The sequence below is a fragment of the Ailuropoda melanoleuca genome, chromosome 12 (genome assembly GCF_002007445.2).
Source record: "Ailuropoda melanoleuca isolate Jingjing chromosome 12, ASM200744v2, whole genome shotgun sequence".
In the NCBI taxonomy this organism is placed as follows: Eukaryota; Metazoa; Chordata; class Mammalia; order Carnivora; family Ursidae; genus Ailuropoda; species Ailuropoda melanoleuca.
This window is the reverse complement of record NC_048229.1, coordinates 69,171,211-69,187,654: the sequence shown is the minus strand read 5'-3', so window position 1 is coordinate 69,187,654 and position 16,444 is coordinate 69,171,211. Positions and strand designations below refer to the sequence as shown.

General features: G+C 51.3%; 1 protein-coding gene across 1 annotated transcript in view; it reads left to right on the top strand.

The window, feature by feature from the left end:
• The window catches only part of FA2H (fatty acid 2-hydroxylase), a 49,957-nt gene extending 37,159 nt beyond the window's left edge, over nucleotides 1-12,798 (top strand). Inside the window, exons 3-7 of the mRNA XM_034672904.1 lie at nucleotides 1,268-1,410; nucleotides 1,995-2,101; nucleotides 8,016-8,188; nucleotides 9,643-9,895; nucleotides 11,321-12,798. Coding sequence (XP_034528795.1) covers nucleotides 1,268-1,410; nucleotides 1,995-2,101; nucleotides 8,016-8,188; nucleotides 9,643-9,895; nucleotides 11,321-11,400 — 756 coding nt within the window. The 3' untranslated portion in view covers nucleotides 11,401-12,798. The remainder of the gene's footprint in view (nucleotides 1-1,267; nucleotides 1,411-1,994; nucleotides 2,102-8,015; nucleotides 8,189-9,642; nucleotides 9,896-11,320) is intronic.
• The last annotated feature ends 3,646 nt before the right edge of the window (nucleotides 12,799-16,444 follow it).

Here is a 16,444-nt window from a genome sequence, read left to right as displayed (position 1 = left end):
TTATGTGCATTGGAAAATATTCATATGTGGATGAGATAAATATATCACAAGTAGAAGGAGCCTCTAATAGTCTCTCCCTGCGGATCAGTTTGTGAGTATCCTTAGGATATGTATACAATTGGCCTGGAGGAAAAAGTGCCAAGTCGTGGGCCTGGTACGGGCTGTTCTGCCATCTAAAGCTGTCATCAGATTTCTTCCTACTGCCCTGCAGATCAGTGTCAAGGTACCAAATGGGCCACAGTCATTCTCAACTTCACGTCTCCCTCTACACCTTTCCCTTTTCCTCCTTTCCGAGTCCTCCATGTTGTGTGAGCTCTAGCCCAACCCCTGGGGTTTTCTGCAAAGTCTTTTTCTTCAACCCTGGACCCAGGCATCTATACCAGTCATTCTGCCTCCTGATCTCAGCCTGCCTGCATCACCACTGAACAAACTATCTCGCCTGGCATGTTTCATGTTGCCGAGCACTTTAGGCAGGTACTATTATTACTACTTCCATCTCATAGCTGGGGAAGCTGAAACTCAGAGAGGTCAAGTAATTTGCCCAAGGTCACACAGTAAGTGATGGAGCCAGGATTTGTACCTGGGCCTGACTCTAGGGTATACTCTGATTAAGCTCTAAGCTAGATAAAGCAAAGATGGTCACTTATATTCCTGTTTATTTTTTTTATTTTATGCAGCTTGCATAAAAATACATACATATGTGAAATAGCAAGCAAATTTTTGAATGAATGATAGTTTGAATGGATGAATGAATGAATCACCCAGGCCAACATCAAGAAGAAAGCCCATGGTAAAAGGGAAAAGTCCCCTTTTATTACCTGTACAGAATGTATTGGTTCCTGTACTAAAGAGTCCTGGGAAAGAGTTCAGGCTTCAGGCATGGATGGATCTGGGTGTGCAGGTGTCATCGCCCACATTCAGTGTTTCCAGCTCCCGGTTTGGCCATCCTCTGTGTTAACCAAGTCCTCAGGGAAGCTCGGCTAGCAACTCCAGGGTCATGCCCTGCCAACTTAGCATCTCTAGCAGGAAAGAAGAAAGGCTGTCTGACAGTTCATTGCACCAGCTGAGGTCATGGGCCTGTCCTAGATCACATTTCTGTGACCAAGGGTCTGAGATGAGTGGCTTGGTCAGTTCTGGGATCATTGAAGTGGAAGGGTGGGTAGTGCCGTCGGGACCAGGGAGCTGAGGTGGAGGATGGGAGTCGGGATATTGGAAGAATGAGCGCACAAGTATGAATATCAAGTCCACTTGACTTTGTCTCTTGCAGGATTTGGTAGACTGGCGGAAGCCCCTACTGTGGCAGGTAGGCCACTTGGGAGAGAAGTATGATGAGTGGGTCCACCAGCCAGTGATCAGGCCCATCCGCCTCTTCCACTCTGACCTCATCGAGGCCCTCTCCAAGAGTGTCTGGTGAGCCCTGCTCTGGGCCCATGGTGGGCTGTCCCTCTCTCCTGATGCTGCCAGTCAGATACAGAAGGGGAAGGGGCAATTGGGGCCCTCCCCAGAGCCCAGAGCTATACTGCAATCTCTTGGGGATAGTGGAATATGCCATAGACATAATCCATTCCTCTGCATGGTTTGTCCACTGAGTGAGTGGCAACCGAACATGTAGCCAGAAACTACTTTCAGTGTCACCCCTATTCTAGTCCAGACTCTTTTGAGGATTTTCCAGTTTCTAGAGCCCACAGGAATAATTTTGCCTGCAATTGGCTCCTTTGTCACAAGAGGTCAGTATCTATCCAGCTACTCAGAGTCTAGCTGCAGGGATGCAGTTCTTTTCTGCCAATAACTTATCTCTGAGACAGAAGCAGATAGACTTATAGTCTCTCTGTAAAAAAAAGCAGTGCCACTTTGGCCCTACGTCTCCATATGCTTTCTGTAGAGGCTTTGGTCTCATGTATCCCTTCTCTAGTTGAGGGATGCGTCTCTGGAGAAGCTGGACACCGTCGAGCCCCTGCATGTGTCTCTCTCTTACCCTGATGGCTCTCCTGCAGGTACAGTGTCCCTATCATCTGGATGCCCCTGATTCTGTACTTCAGTTGGTCCCACTACCGAACCCTCGCTCAGGGCAACGTTCGACTCTTCGAGTCCTTCAGCACAGGTAATGTTGGTTCCTTCCCGGAGGCAGGAGACTCCAGCGCTGTCTCTGGTCCTGAGTTTCGAAGAACACAGAACCCCAAGCCACGTTACAGATGTTTGTAGATGAGCCCCTGTCTGTAGCAGTAGACTTCCAAAGAACAGTATCAGACTCCCCCCACCCCAACCCCCAATGGATAAAGGAAAACAAAACAAACAAAACCAGCAACAAGTCACCAGAAACTAAATGAAATCATTTCATAGCAATAAAGGAGCAGGCTTCTCGCTGAGTCGAGTGCTGGAAAATGTGTGACTTGGATGTCAAGAAACTGAAGGAAATCATTTCATTAGGTGTGCAGCTGAGCACTGGACTCCCAGTGCTCCATGAACACAGCACAGATTAGAACCGGGAGAGAAAGATGTGGGAGTACCCCACTGTGTTCCCCGGGCAGAGGCCCCTGCAGCAGAGCCCTGACCTGGACCGAGCCCACTAACCACTGCTGAGCACTTAGCACGTGCCAGGCCGACTGTTTTCCAGGGACCATTTCCCTTAACCCTCCCAGCATTCCTATGAGAGAGGTACTGTCGTCCTGCCCTTCTAGAGACAAGGAGATGGTGCCTCAGACAAGTCAAGTGAGTGATTCAGGTCACAGGGCTAGGAGGGGCTTGGGTGTGGCCATTTCTGCCAGCCTGCCTCCCAAGCTTACTGCCTTCTTTGTGCCTCTGGGAATAAGCCACCTGCCCAGATGGTCTCCTGTCCTAGCCCAGCCTGCCTCGGGGAGGTGCTAGCCCCTGGGGGGTGGCTCAGACCAAGGCAAAGGTTGGGGGACAGGTGGGAGAGGGCTGCTGGGAGTCATTGAGGTGGGCTTTCCTCTCCTGATCGCATGTCACGTTCCTGACTGTGAGCCTTCGGAGCCCCCCTCTCTCTGCCAGACACAGGCTCCTTCTCCCCTCACTCCGGGGCTTCGTTCCCACCCACCTCTGATGGGAGTAGCAAGTTAAGGGCCCGAATGGCTTAGGCGAGAGGGACCAGGAGGCCGCAGTGATGAGAGCCTCAGTTTTCCCAGCCGGCCCAGGGTGGGGTGGGAGATGGAGGCTGCAGGCAGTCCTGCAGAGCCTGGAACTGCTCCCGTGCACCACGGGTTAACACGCCCACCCTGCAAGCCAGAGTTACCCTTTTCTGCCCACACTGAATGGCTCAGGCACAGCACAGGGCTTGTTGCAGAAGGCCTGCTCACTGAATCACCCACTGTCCCCCCGGCGCTCCCCTAACAATCGCCAACAGTGGCAGGGCCGCCAAGGCTGGCAGCCGGAGGGGGAAGGGGATGCTGGAGCTTTGGCCTGGGTCCCTCTGCAGGGTTCCTCCAGAGATGCCACTCGGTACCAGCTCCGACCGGATGGGCTGACAGGGCTGATGCTGGGGTGAGGGGGCGGGCAGAGACTTGACCTATAGCAGGGGACTCTTGTGTGTGGCAGGGAGGGTGATTTGAGGGCTGGGTCCGAGGGAGGCCTCTGTGGAGAGCTGAACTGTGCTGTCTAAGAGAGGTCCAGGGCAGAGCCTGTGAGCACAAGCAGCGATGATGGCGTGAGAGAGACATGTCCACAACCCTCCCTCCTCCCCCAGCTCATGGGGCAGGCCCAGGCCACAGGCAGAGAGGAGAAGAGCCACAGAGTGAGGCGAGGGGATGCTCAGCAGGGTCCCAGTGCAGCTGCTGGACAGAGGGGGCACAGGAATAAAGGCAGAAAAGTCAGGGTGCCAAGGAGCCTTGGAAGCTGAATGGAGACACAAATTCAATGCTGAAATTCCTAGATGCACATGTGAAAATGCTTGGAAAGGCAGAGGAGTTCTTCAAATTTAGGTGGGCTCCTGGAGCGGTTCCTGGGAGCAGATTAGAGTGAGCTCCACGCCAGAACCATTGCCAGGCAGCACCCTAGGGATGCAGGCCGCCACCAGGACTCTGTGGTGGGAGCCTGAGCAAAGGTCAAGACCAAAGTCTATGGCCAGGGAAAGTTCCTGCGTGTCCAGTGCTTTCCCTACTCTCAAGAGAGCTAAGCAGCAAGGTAGGGCTCTTGCACTGTGAGCAGGGGGAGGCAGGGTGCTGGGCTGGGAGCCTCCTCCTTCAACCAGGGTCCTTCCAGAACTCTACAGGGAGAATCAAGACAAGGTGGGCACGGTAGGACCACAGGTTAGAAGTATTTTGCCTCATACTTAAATTTAAAAGGTCCCATTTGAAAATTACGGTGGCTACTTGTTATATATGAGGTGCATTATATCATTACCAGTATTAGTATATAATAATATATTAATCTTACTATATAATATATAGCCTCATCATATAATCAGATATTCTGTTTTCTCCATCGTAACAACAGCCTTTCATGGTGGGTAGGATATTTTACTGTTGAGAAAACACCGAAGTGGTGCAGAGTCAGGATTTGAACCCAGGTCTGCAAATCCAAAGCCTGTGCTCTGTGTACTTCACCAGAATGTTCTGAAAGACCCCAGAGGTGTCAAAGCTTCCCCAGCAGAAGGGCTTTCTTGCCTACCCGAGCAGCCCCACCAAGGTCAGATGGCCACTCACACAAAGCTGTTAGGCAAGCATCTTGTACCAAATGTGGACACAGCTTAGGTTGACATCCTGACGAATTTCCACCCACTGAGCTCACCACTGGGGGACAGTCACCTGCAGAGCTGCAGGTTAGGAACAAGTGGACTGAGGAGGAAGCCAGCCTTAGGGTACCAATTGCTAGGTATTTGGCTGTAAATCAGCTCCGTGGCTGGTAGACCTTGGCAGGGGAGGCGTCGCAGAAGGCCACTGCTCCCTCCCCGCACCCCTCTGAGTCAGCAGTCAGCAGTATGGTCCCATCTGAGAAGCCTTCAAGGCTCTCTTATGGTTACTGTTCACCCTTTCCCCCACCCCTCAGCTCAGCCTGGTACAAAAGGTCAGGTTCACATTGGTCCTTCATTGTTTTGTCAGAATGGGGCTGGGCCTGGATTCTGTTTCAAAGAGCCAGAAGGTCACCTCCTCCCCCTGCCTTCCTGGGCTTTCTTCCTTCCCAGCTACCTGTGGTCATCCACACTGGGCCTACTCTGCCTTAAAATGGGGACGAAGGGTAAAACAGCAGCCACAGTGCAGCATGGGGAGTGTGATGTGAAGGGCAGGGCGGAGATCCGAAACCAGCCCAGGTGGGGGTGAAGGGCATCTGCGCAGGCTTCTCACCGCGGATCCCTGGGCTGAATCTCCACGGATAAGGGGGCAGGGAGGGAATCCCAGTAAAGAAAATATGAGCAAAATTAGGGATATGGTGAGAGTGGGGAAGAAGGAGGACGAGATACATCTAAGGAGCCACAAGGGCCCTGGTTTAGCCCCAGGACAGGTGGACACGGAAGTGAGGCAGGGATGTGGCTGGCAGCACGGGTCTCAAGGGGCTTTGAGTGCCCTGCTGGGGTTTGCACTTTACCTAAAGGAAATGAGGCACTATCGAGGAGTTTGAACAGTGCATGGACGCCGGGAATTGGGATGGGAGGCAGATGCTTCACTGGGCAAGAGGGGATAAGGTGGTAGAGGATTAAGAGCAGTGAGATTTTTAAAAATTGAGATGAGATTCCCGTAACATAAAATTAACCATTTTAAAGTGAGCATTTCAGTGGCATTTAGTACATTTGCGACGGGGTACAACCACCACCTTTGCCTAGTTCCATAACATTTTCTCCACCCCAAAAGAAAACTCCATACCCATTGAACAGTCGCTCCCCATTTCCCTATCCCCCAGCCCCTGGTAACCACCAAACATACCTTCTGCCTCCATATGTTCGCCAATTCTGGACATTCCATACAGGGGAATCGTACAACACATGGACTTTTGTATCTGGCTTCTTTTACTTTGCCAAGAGATGTTAAAGAGGGAGAACTCACAGGGCTAGCTGCCTGGATGGATGCGGGAGGGAGGGGTAAGTTAGGCTTTTGGTCACGTGTGCATGTCGGAACCCCCGGCTGAGGAAGAAACCCAAGAGGAGCAACCTAGGGTGACAGGATGGACAGGAAGAAGAGGAGGGTGATTGGCCTCACCTGACAGCAGTTGACTTTGGGGGCCTGTGGACAGGCGTATGGAGGTGCCCTGTAGCCAGTGGCTGTCCGGGACCAGGGTGGAGGGGGGTAGCCTGTGGGTGTGGCCAACTTCCAGGATCCAGCAGAGAGAGTATGTGAGAGTAGAGGGTCAAGGCTTTGATGCCGGGGACAGAGGCAGCATTTCCATGATGGTCCCTGACAAGGGGCATCTAGAGAAGAGGAGAAAAGCCAAGTGACCCAGCAGGCAGGAAGAGGAGACTGAAAACAGGCCCACACAAAAACCTGTCCTTGAATGCTCATAGCAGCATTATCCATAATAGCCCCAAAGTGGAAAGAGCCCAGATGTCCCTCAGCGGAGGAAAAGACACACAGAGGTGGTCCATCCACACAAATGGAAGATACTCAGCCTTAACAAGGAATGAAGTTGGGCACATGCGAAATGGATGTGCCTTGAAAATAGTATATGTAGAAGAAGCCAGTCATAAAAGACCACTTGTTGCAGAATTTCACTTATACGGGATGTCCAGAATAGGCAAACCCATAGACAGAAAGCAGATTTGTGGTTTCCAGGGGCTGGGAAACAGCAGGAGTGGGGAGGAATGGGGAGTGACTGCTAACGGAGACAGGGTTTCTTTTTGGGGTGATAGAAATGTTCTAGAATTGCCCGGTGATTGGTTGCACAATACTGAATATACTAAAGAAACCACTAAATTGTACACTTTAAGGGGTGAATTATGGGATATGTGAATTATATTTCAAGAAGGCTGTCATTTTTCAAAAGGGTGAGGAAGCCTGGCCAAAGCAACGGCTTGTGGAGAAAAGTACAATTCAGAGTGAGAAGAGGCGTAGAGAAAACAGTGACTAGAGCTGGTGTCCCCGTGAAGCCAAGAACGAGTGGGGACAAGAAATGAGAGCTTGCAAGACTGCGGGCTGTCATCAGAGGGCTGGGGTTGGGGAACCTCGCACTTGATGACAATTCCATCTCTCTGGTCTTTTGGTCTCCGGACGAATCATCTCCAGGTTTTTCGCATCTCCCTTGTGTGCTGATTTCAAGTCTTGTCTGTTAAGATTTCCCTACTTGGGTTTTTCTGTCCCTCCTGTCCCTCCCTCCCCCATCCCTTGTTGTTAACATTTTTCATCATTAGTCCCCTGGCTCTCCTGGAGGGTCATCTGTCCCTCTCCCCTATGCCACTAAAGCAAGGTCACCCTTCCCAGGTCAGCCATTTGGACCGCTTTAACAAAACATCACAGACTGGGTGGTTTGTAAAAAACAGGAATTGATTGCTCACAGTTCCAAAGACTGAAAGTCCAAGATCAGGATGCCAGCCTGGTCAGCTGAGGGGCCCCCTTGCAGGTCCCAAACTCCTCGTTGTATCCTTAGGTGGCCGAAAGTAGGAGGAGCTCCGTAGGTTGTATTTTATGAGGGCACCTGTCCAGTTCGTGGCAGCTCCACCCTCACGACCTAAGCACTCCCAAAGACCCCACCTCCCAATACCCGTACATTGGCAGTGAGGTTTCGGTTCACATAAGAATTTGGGGGCGGGAGGACACTCAGGCCACAGCACCAGGGAAAGTTCCAGCACTGGCACATTTGCTCCTCTTAGTCCCCATAAGGAAGATCTCAGACCTCCGGCCGGCAGCGCAGTTGCTCCAGGACAGGACCCCTCCAAGCCCAGCGCAGATCCTCACGGCCTCTTCCCATTTTGACCCAAGAGCCCCCTCCGATGTGGCCCGGCCCCACAGCCGCCGGGTGGAGCGCAGCCGCTCCCCAGGAGCCGGGGCAGCGAGAGGGGACCCTGGAGTCGCCCGCCGGCACCGCCCGCTGGGGCCTCCGCCCTGACCCCGCCTCTCTCTCCCGCCCTTCTGCAGAGTACTCTGTAGCCATGCCTGAGTCTGCGTTCCCCGGCATCTTCGTGCTGGGAATGCTCCTCTGGAGCCTGATGGAGTACCTCATCCACCGCTTCCTGTTCCACATGAAGCCCCCCAGCGACAACCATTACCTCATCATGCTGCACTTCGTGCTGCACGGCCAGCACCACAAGGTGAGCGGCGCGGGCTCCCGCCTGGGGCTGGCAGCTGCCCCCGCTTCGTGGGGGTAGCTGGGGACCAAGTCAGGGCACTCGAGGTGCTCAGAGGGGTGACTGGGTCCTCATCTGAACCGGGCGTGGGCAGCGCTAGCGTGTGAACCCGCCCGCCGTCCTTACTGACGCCAGGCCCGCGGCAGGTGCATCTGAGAGATCATCTTTAACCTGCACAGCAACGAGTTCATTCATTCATTCAGCAAACGGCACCCAGTGCTCACCAGGTGTGGGCGCTGCTCGAGGCACCGTTGGACAAAACAGTAAAAAGTCATGGCCCTTGTGGAGCTTCCTTCTGAAGATGGTGCTATGGTTCTCCCCGTTGCACAGAGCACCAAACCGAAGCTTGGAGAAATTAAGACACGGAGGAACTTGCCCAGTCACACCTGGCACAGCCAGGAGGTGGTGCCCCATTCTGTGAACTCCAGAGTCTGTGCGCTCAACCCTCCACCACCCTGGGGTTCTTCGGGAACAGACAGTATGTCATCCAGAGGCTGAGAGCAGAAGCCAGGGGTGACGGAGGAGGCTGTGTCCCCCGGCTGCCTCTCCGTTCCTGCGCAGTGCTGTTCTCCGCCTCTCCCAGGGCATCCCTTTCTTCTTTTCTCCCACCCCCTTCCCTCCCTTCCTGTCTTCTCCTTCTCCTCCTCCTCCTCCTCCTCCTCTTTCTTCTTCTTCCTTCTCCTTCTCCTCCTCCCCCCACATCAGCACATTGCTCTATGGCTATCACCTGCTCCCTCTCTCTTCCACCCTCCCCAGCTCAGAGAGGGTCTGTCTCTTCTCAGAATATTCACCAAGGCATCTCTGAAGTCTTCCCTCTATGCCCGGCCCTTGGCTTCTGAAGCTCCCCAGTGCCAGGCTTGGCTCTTTTTCTGGGTCACCATGACCACACCCTCTTGGAACCAAAAAGGGCACCCATTAGGATGTGGGGATGGGGAGAACGTATCCATGAACACTTCCAGTACCATTCCTCCCTGTGAGCCTGCATTAACCTCAGCCTGCCAGGGTGCTACCCTCCGGACAACGTCAGGCCTCAGTCTGAGGACCCCGTGCAGTATCTGGCGGTGGGGCTCTTCTCTAGCACTTTGTAAATTCCAGAGCCAAAGTGGCCTTATGAGCATAACGCAGGACTCTGAGCCGTGAGCATCCCACCCACATCACGTCCACCACCATGTTCTTGGACAGGCTTCCAGGTCCCAAGCTGGCTTAGAAATGGGAGCAGGACAAGTCTCTCAAGGGCTCTCAAGTACGGCGGCCTACCCTCCCCAAAGCCATCAAAGGCGCCAGGCTCCCCCATGCATGACAGGTTGCTGCCACCTCGCTGGAATGGGCGGGCTGCTCTGTCTCCATCCTCTGCTGTTCAGAGACTACAGGCAGGTTGGCATGGCTGTCTTCTGACATGTGAGCCTCTCCATCCACAGGCACCCTTCGATGAATCCCGCCTGGTCTTCCCCCCCGTGCCGGCTTCTCTGGGCATTGCCTTCTTCTACATAATCCTGCGGCTCCTCCTGCCCGAGGCAGTGGCGGGCACTATGTTTGCCGGGGGCCTCCTGGGCTACGTCATCTATGACATGATCCATTACTACCTGCACTTCGGCTCACCGTACAAGGGCTCCTACCTGTACAACATGAAGGCCCACCACGCCAAGCATCACTTTGCACATCAGCAGTCAGGTGAGCCCCACACGTCCCTGCCTCCCCCACTTGCTTATTTATTTGACAGCCACCATTGAGCCCCTAGCGAGGGCCAGGCACTGTTCTGGGTACCAGGGATCCACGGCAAGGCAAGTCTGGGGCTCCCACCATGGTCACTGGGAGACAAACAAGGAAATCAATAAATTAGCAAAGATAATTTTAGGCAGTGTTAAGGGCCACAGAGAAAAGAAACCAACAGGATGTGGGGGAGGGTCCAGCTTTGTCTAACAAAATATAATGAGAGTCACAGATGTGATTTTAAATTTTCTAGTAGCTACATTGACAAGTAAAATGAAACAGCTATAATTAGGGGTTTTTTAATTTTTTTTAATATTTTTATTTATTTGTTTGAGAGAGAGAGAGAAGCAGCACAAGCAGGGGGAGGGTCAGAGAGAGAAGTACGCTCAGGGCTGAGCAGAGAACTTGATGCGGAACTCAATTCCAGGACCCCGGGGATCATGACCTCAGCCAAAGGCAGACGCCCAACCTATTGAGCCACCCAGGTGCCCCAGATATAATTAGTTTTAATAATATATTTTATTAAGCCAATTACATCCAAAATATTATCATTTCAACCTGTAACCAATATAAAAAATCGCTAATGAAATATTTTACATTCTTTTTCATATATTAAGTCTTCAACATCTGGTATGTACTTTGCACTTAGAGCACATCTCGATTCAAGTGCTAAGTTTTCATTAGAAATACTTGATCTATATTTAGAGTTTATAAAATTGGCTGTAAATAAAGCCAAAAAGGTAGATTCATATATGTGAGTTGTCCTAAACGTGCTTAAAAGTTTTCCAGTAACTCAATCGACACTACGTTTTCAAATTGAAATTTAAGTCAATTAAAATAAAATGAAATTAGGAATCTAGTGCCTCCATAGCTCTAGCCACACGGTCGGTGCTCAGCAGCCACACGGGACGGCACAGCACTAGGTCAAGTGGTCCGGGAAGGTGCCAGTGCAGAGCTGTCTTTACAGCTGAGGCATCCGCTAAGAGGAGCCAGCGTCCAGTGTCCAGAGAAAGAGCATCCCAGGAGCAACAGGTGCAAAGCCTCTGTTCTGGCTTCTGAAGCAGGAACGAATTTGGCATCTCCAAAGAGAAGGAAGAGGCTGAAGTGTGAGAGAGAGGGGAAGAGTCAGGCAGGGGCCAGGCTCTCCCCAGAACTCAGGATGGATAAGGAACTTGGGTTTATTTCAGTGGCGTCCTCCGGAGGCTGGAAACACAAGTACCAGGCTCACACCTTCTGCCGGGATGGCCCTGAGAGTTGGGAAGGCCAACAGGGACAGAGGCTCAAACCTCACCTACATGCTGGCACTCCCCAGGCTCCCCTCCCGAGGAAATCCCTCACACGTCTTCACCAGTGCCTCATCTTCTCCCCATTTGTCTCCCTCTCTAGGATATGGCATCAGCACTAAATTGTGGGATCACTTCTTCCACACCCTTATACCGGAAGAACCCCACCTGAAGATGCAATGACAACTCCCAGCCCCACCATCCTGCCGTCAGCCCAGCCGTGGCCCCTGCCCCACCCCACCCCCATCCAGACCCTGCAAAGAAGGTTTGCTTGGCAAGGCAGGACAGCCTTTGTCAGGCCTTTGTGCTTGGTGGGGGTGCTGGGGAGAGCAGGAAGACTGGGACTGACCCTGAGACTGCTCTCCTGACCCACCAAGTAGCTCTCAGGGACTAGCTCTTTCTTGGAGCAGCCCGGCCTCTCCACTTAGCATCCCTGCCCTGAGCCTGAGCCCACGGAGCTGCTCCGGGCCCTGGCCAATGGGGACTTTCCCTAGGGGAATGAAGGAAACTGACCTCTGGGGCCAAGCCTGTATCCCACCTGTGTCTTAGCATCTTGGACTCCCTAGGACATATGCCCCCCACATGGTGGAGTGCAAAGAGCAGGTCTGCAGGGCCTGTGACCCTTGTCTTCCTCACCTTCCCTTCCTGGGGAGGGTTTGGTGGCTCTTGCTGTTCTCCTGATGCGTGGAGAACACTGAGGTGGATGAAGGGCTCTCACAAGAAGAGACAACATGATGCCTCCCACGGGCCACCTCCAGTTCCAGGGGCAGTGCCTTTGTCCCCCGCCAATCACAAATGCCAGCTGTAGCACCAGATGCCTCAGGCTGCAACTCATCCAGCACCCACAGGCACGGCCCTCGCCTGACTGTGCAGATGGGCCAGGGGGTAGCTGGCGTGGCCTCCAAGGTGACGGGAGCCCAGGCCCCTTTCTTTAGGAACCACCAGCTTCTCTAGCCCTGCTCCTGCCTGCCTTCAGAATCACAAAGCTTTTCCCCAAGGGAGGCTAAAGAGGCCTCTGTGTGGGTAGGAGCCCCACCCCATGTCTGGCCATTGTTGACCTCCCCCTGGCATTGGTGGGCCTCTACCCCCCTCACTCAGGACCCTTCCAGCTAGTGCCTCCTTTCACCCAGGGGCCTTCATGCGGTGCCTTATCTCTCTCCCCTTTGGCTTCCCTGCACCACCCCCAGCAGATGAGGTTCCTGCCCCTTCTTCCTCATAACCAAAACCCTCACTGCTCATTCGAGAGTCTTATTTATAAACCATATAAATCCCCTTAGTCTGGCCCCAGACCGAGTAGCTGCCCAGACTGCCCTATCTAATCCTACATGTCAGGCTTATGTAAAAAAATTTTGTCCTGTTCCTGTTCCCTTCTTACCCTCAAGCCGTTACTACTTGAAATTTCCTGAAAACTCGTGGAGCGTAAAGGCTAAAGAGAAGCAGTGTGAGGGATCTTGTGATTTGTACTGTTTACTGTGGAGTTATTTAAAGATTTCAGAATAAATATGCAAACTACAATTGTGAAATAAAGGTGTAAATAAATTGTATATTTTGAAAAATAAAAACGCTGAAAAAGAAAATCAACGAAGGTTTGTTGCTCTTGTTGATGGTGCCTCACCAGACCTTCACGGCTGGGGGAGGGGCGGCCGGCTGGGGGGATGGGCGTGGCTGGTCCAGCAGCGAGAGAGCATTTATTTTATCACTGACCAGGCTGTGTAGACTTGCAGGAGCAATGTGAAGATGAAAAGCTTATCAAATCTTATCTTTTTATGCGGTCTTATTACTGTTTTAAAATTCTCCGCAGACCACACCTCCCCTCACTGCTGGTGCCTGGGATGGAGGTTGGAGGGTTGTCACTCCCACCAATCGCGGGGATATCGTTTCTTCTGGGATTTATCAGACCCCAACTGAGATTCCAATGGACTTTTCCAAAACAAAGGGGGAAGGCTGTAACAACAAATGCCCACAGTGGGAACTAGAAAATCAGGCTAGCTCAGTGCAGATAAAAGAGCTTCTCAATAGGTCTTCTCACCCACATCCGTTCCCACCTGGGGAACCTGTCCTCAGCACTCAGTGTCTAATTCGATTGGTCTGGCGGCGGTGGACTGGATTTGCCCGCCCAGAGAGACAGAACCGGAAGTGGAAGCGGAAGAGGAAGAGGAACAAAGCTGATGTTGGTGAGGCTCTGGCAACCCGGAAGGAGTCCCGGCGTCTGCTGCCTGTCCCTACTCCGGCTGCCACGCGGTGGCTTTATCCGTGTGGCTCCCAGCCTGTGATGCGTGTGGCCGATCCGAGCCACCCAACCCACAAACTCTTGGAATCAGGCCCGTGCAAGCGGCAGAAATCACAACTTCCACTTCCTGGGAGGTGCTGGAAATCTGACCACGGAACATCGCCCCCAAGGGATAGGAAGAAACAAAAAGGAGGAGCAAAGGAAGAGATTCACTAGGTGTAAATGGGCAAGTCCACCAGAGAAAAGTCTAAGGTGAGCAAGTTTGAGCAAAAAAAATTATTAAAAACAACAACAACTTACGTAAAAAGGTTGAAACAGAATAAGTAAGAAACACCAAAATCCAAATGAGTTTATAGCGTGGTGATAAGAAGATTGAGAGGGAAAAAACCGTGAAACCAAGCCAATCTAGTAATGAAAAGTTCTACTCCGTGAACATTGGACAGATTCCCCCAGAGCTTCTTGTTATGCCCACTAGAACTTTCCAGGGGGTTAGGAATTTCTACAGAGCCTTTGGAAGACAGCCTCACTGTACAGAAAAGCATGTAAGTGCCACGAGGCCATTAACCTCAAGCAAGGTGGCACTCACAGTGCATTCCCTACCGCGTGACCGTCTAGTAGAGTCTGGGGATTTTATCATCAAGTGCAAGAGACATAAGTAAGAGTCAAAGACATGATCAAAATGCCAACACAGCTAGCATGATGGGAAGGTCTGAAACTCATGGCAAATGATTATGTTTCTTGTTTGTTTTTGTATGTGTGTGGCTTTTTGTTAAGATTTATTTACTTTATAGAGAGAGGAAGCCCATGGATGCACAGGGCGGGGGCAGAGGGACAGAGAAAGGAAGAGAGGCAGACTCCGTCCTGATTATGTTTATTTCTATAGTGAGAGAAGACTCACAAATCATCAAGAAAGTTTAATGTTTGCTTGGGCAAAGGGCCATTTAAATTCTGGTTGGTGTAAATATCCAGGCTGACTGACTCTCAGGGATCCTCGAAATTTACCTTACTTGATTCTGTCACAACAGCCCAGCTGCCCTGGCAGACGACAGGCCCATAGCCATTACATTTATTTCTGGCACTGTGTTTGTACTTCCAGATATGCTGTCTTTGGGTGTTTCTTGGCTGACCTGAAGAACTGCCCTCTTAACTCCACTCTGTTCCGTTCCTCATTGGTTCTGGCGTCTGATCTCTGCCTTTGAACTTTGTACCATTTCTTATTGTGCCCAGCACAATGCTCAACTTGTAACAGGCCTCAATAAATGTTAGTCTTGTCTCTGTCAGATCTCTGGCAGGTGACATTGTTTGATGGATGCTTCTGCACCTCTTCCCTGGCCTCTGCTGCCCTCTGGTGACAGCATGAGGCTCTGCACCTTATGACCGCCCTCACAGTGACTGCTTTGAAATCACGTCTATGGTTGTAAAATTCCAGCACTTTTCCACTTTACCTGTCCTCTTGACTTACTGCTTTGTCTTGTTGACTGTTTTTGAGGGAAATCTGGAACTATGTGTATGAATTTCCGGTTCTAATTTTCCAGGAAGATATGATGGTTGCAGAAATTCGACTGGAGCTTTCATTCCAGTGAGCTGATAATAGCACAACAAATAATTTTTATCTACTAAGGATGCTACAACTTGAATGTGAAATTTGGAAAATGCCAGAACTCTCATCTTCACTCCATCCCAGATACCTTATAAGCTTGTAGCAGGGAGAAAGAAGAAATTATTTAAAAAGAAGAAGGTGGAGGAAGGGGAAGGGAAAGAAGAGGAGGAGGAGAAGGAGAAGAAGAGGGAGGAGGGGAAGGAGGAGACGAAAGAGAAGAAGAAATCCTGTTTTAGCAAAAGCATAAAGGTGAGATCCGGTTTTCATTTAGGTTGACCCTAAAATGAGAACATGGATATAGTAGTTAATTCGGAAGACAATTTCAGAAATCATGAGAAATTGGGAAGGATTAGAAAGGGAAAGTGGGGGCCATATAAGGATGAGTATGTGAGGTTCTCATGCAGATGCTTCTGCAGGGGCGTCCTGAGACGCAGACAGAGTACCTACCAGGATTGTCCACCTAAAGGACAAGAGGCTGGAACATTTATCAACCAGCTTCGTCTCCTGTTGGTTGAGGATTGTACTCAGGGGTGTCAACTCCCTCCTCACATATGAGCTGTCCAGGTGTGCAAGCCGACCAGAGTCTTTGGCTTTGACACAGGTCCTGGAGCAAAAGCAGAAAGATGGCTATGTGCACTCGAAGTGGGGTGCAGTTGGGATAAGATGAGTGAGAGCTCGCTAAGAAATATCCACCAGAACTGTGGCTAAAATCAAAGCTGAGGCCATGTTCAGAAAGAACCTTCCCCCACAACTGAAGTGAAGACCAGAGGAGGACAGAAGGGATATGACCAGGATCACCATACATATCTGACACAGAGCCAAAGGACTGTATTGTCAACATGAGAGTGAACCAGCAATAAACCCACCTTCCCCGGGCATCGCCTGCACGATGAGGAGAAAGGAGAATGTAGAACCACAGGCATAGCCCTTATGGAGGTCTGAAGCCCGAATTCATGCAAACCGTGTGGTCCCAGACACCTCAAGTCAAAAATTTAGTGTAAAGTATGCCTGACTGGTAAAACCTCAAGGCTCTCAGAAGAAGGATTTACAAATTTCTGTGGAGAAATGTAATGTCAGTCAGGCCTCCAAAAACTCCCAGAGATGAAATTCCAAGGACTATAAACTCACAGTAAAAACAAAACAAAACACACAAGGAAAAAAGGCACCATGAGTAAAAGCTGATAGAAATAAAATGCCACAGCTCCAATACAGATCCGGAGGTTAAGATGGCGGAGGAGTAGGGGACACCTTTTTCAGCCGGTCCCCTGAGTTGAGCTGGATAGGTACCAGACCAGCAGGAATATCCACGGAATCAGCCTGAGACGCAGGAAGATACATCTGGATCTCTACAAATGAACATCTCCAGCGCTGAGTATCGAGGTACGAAGCGGGGAGCC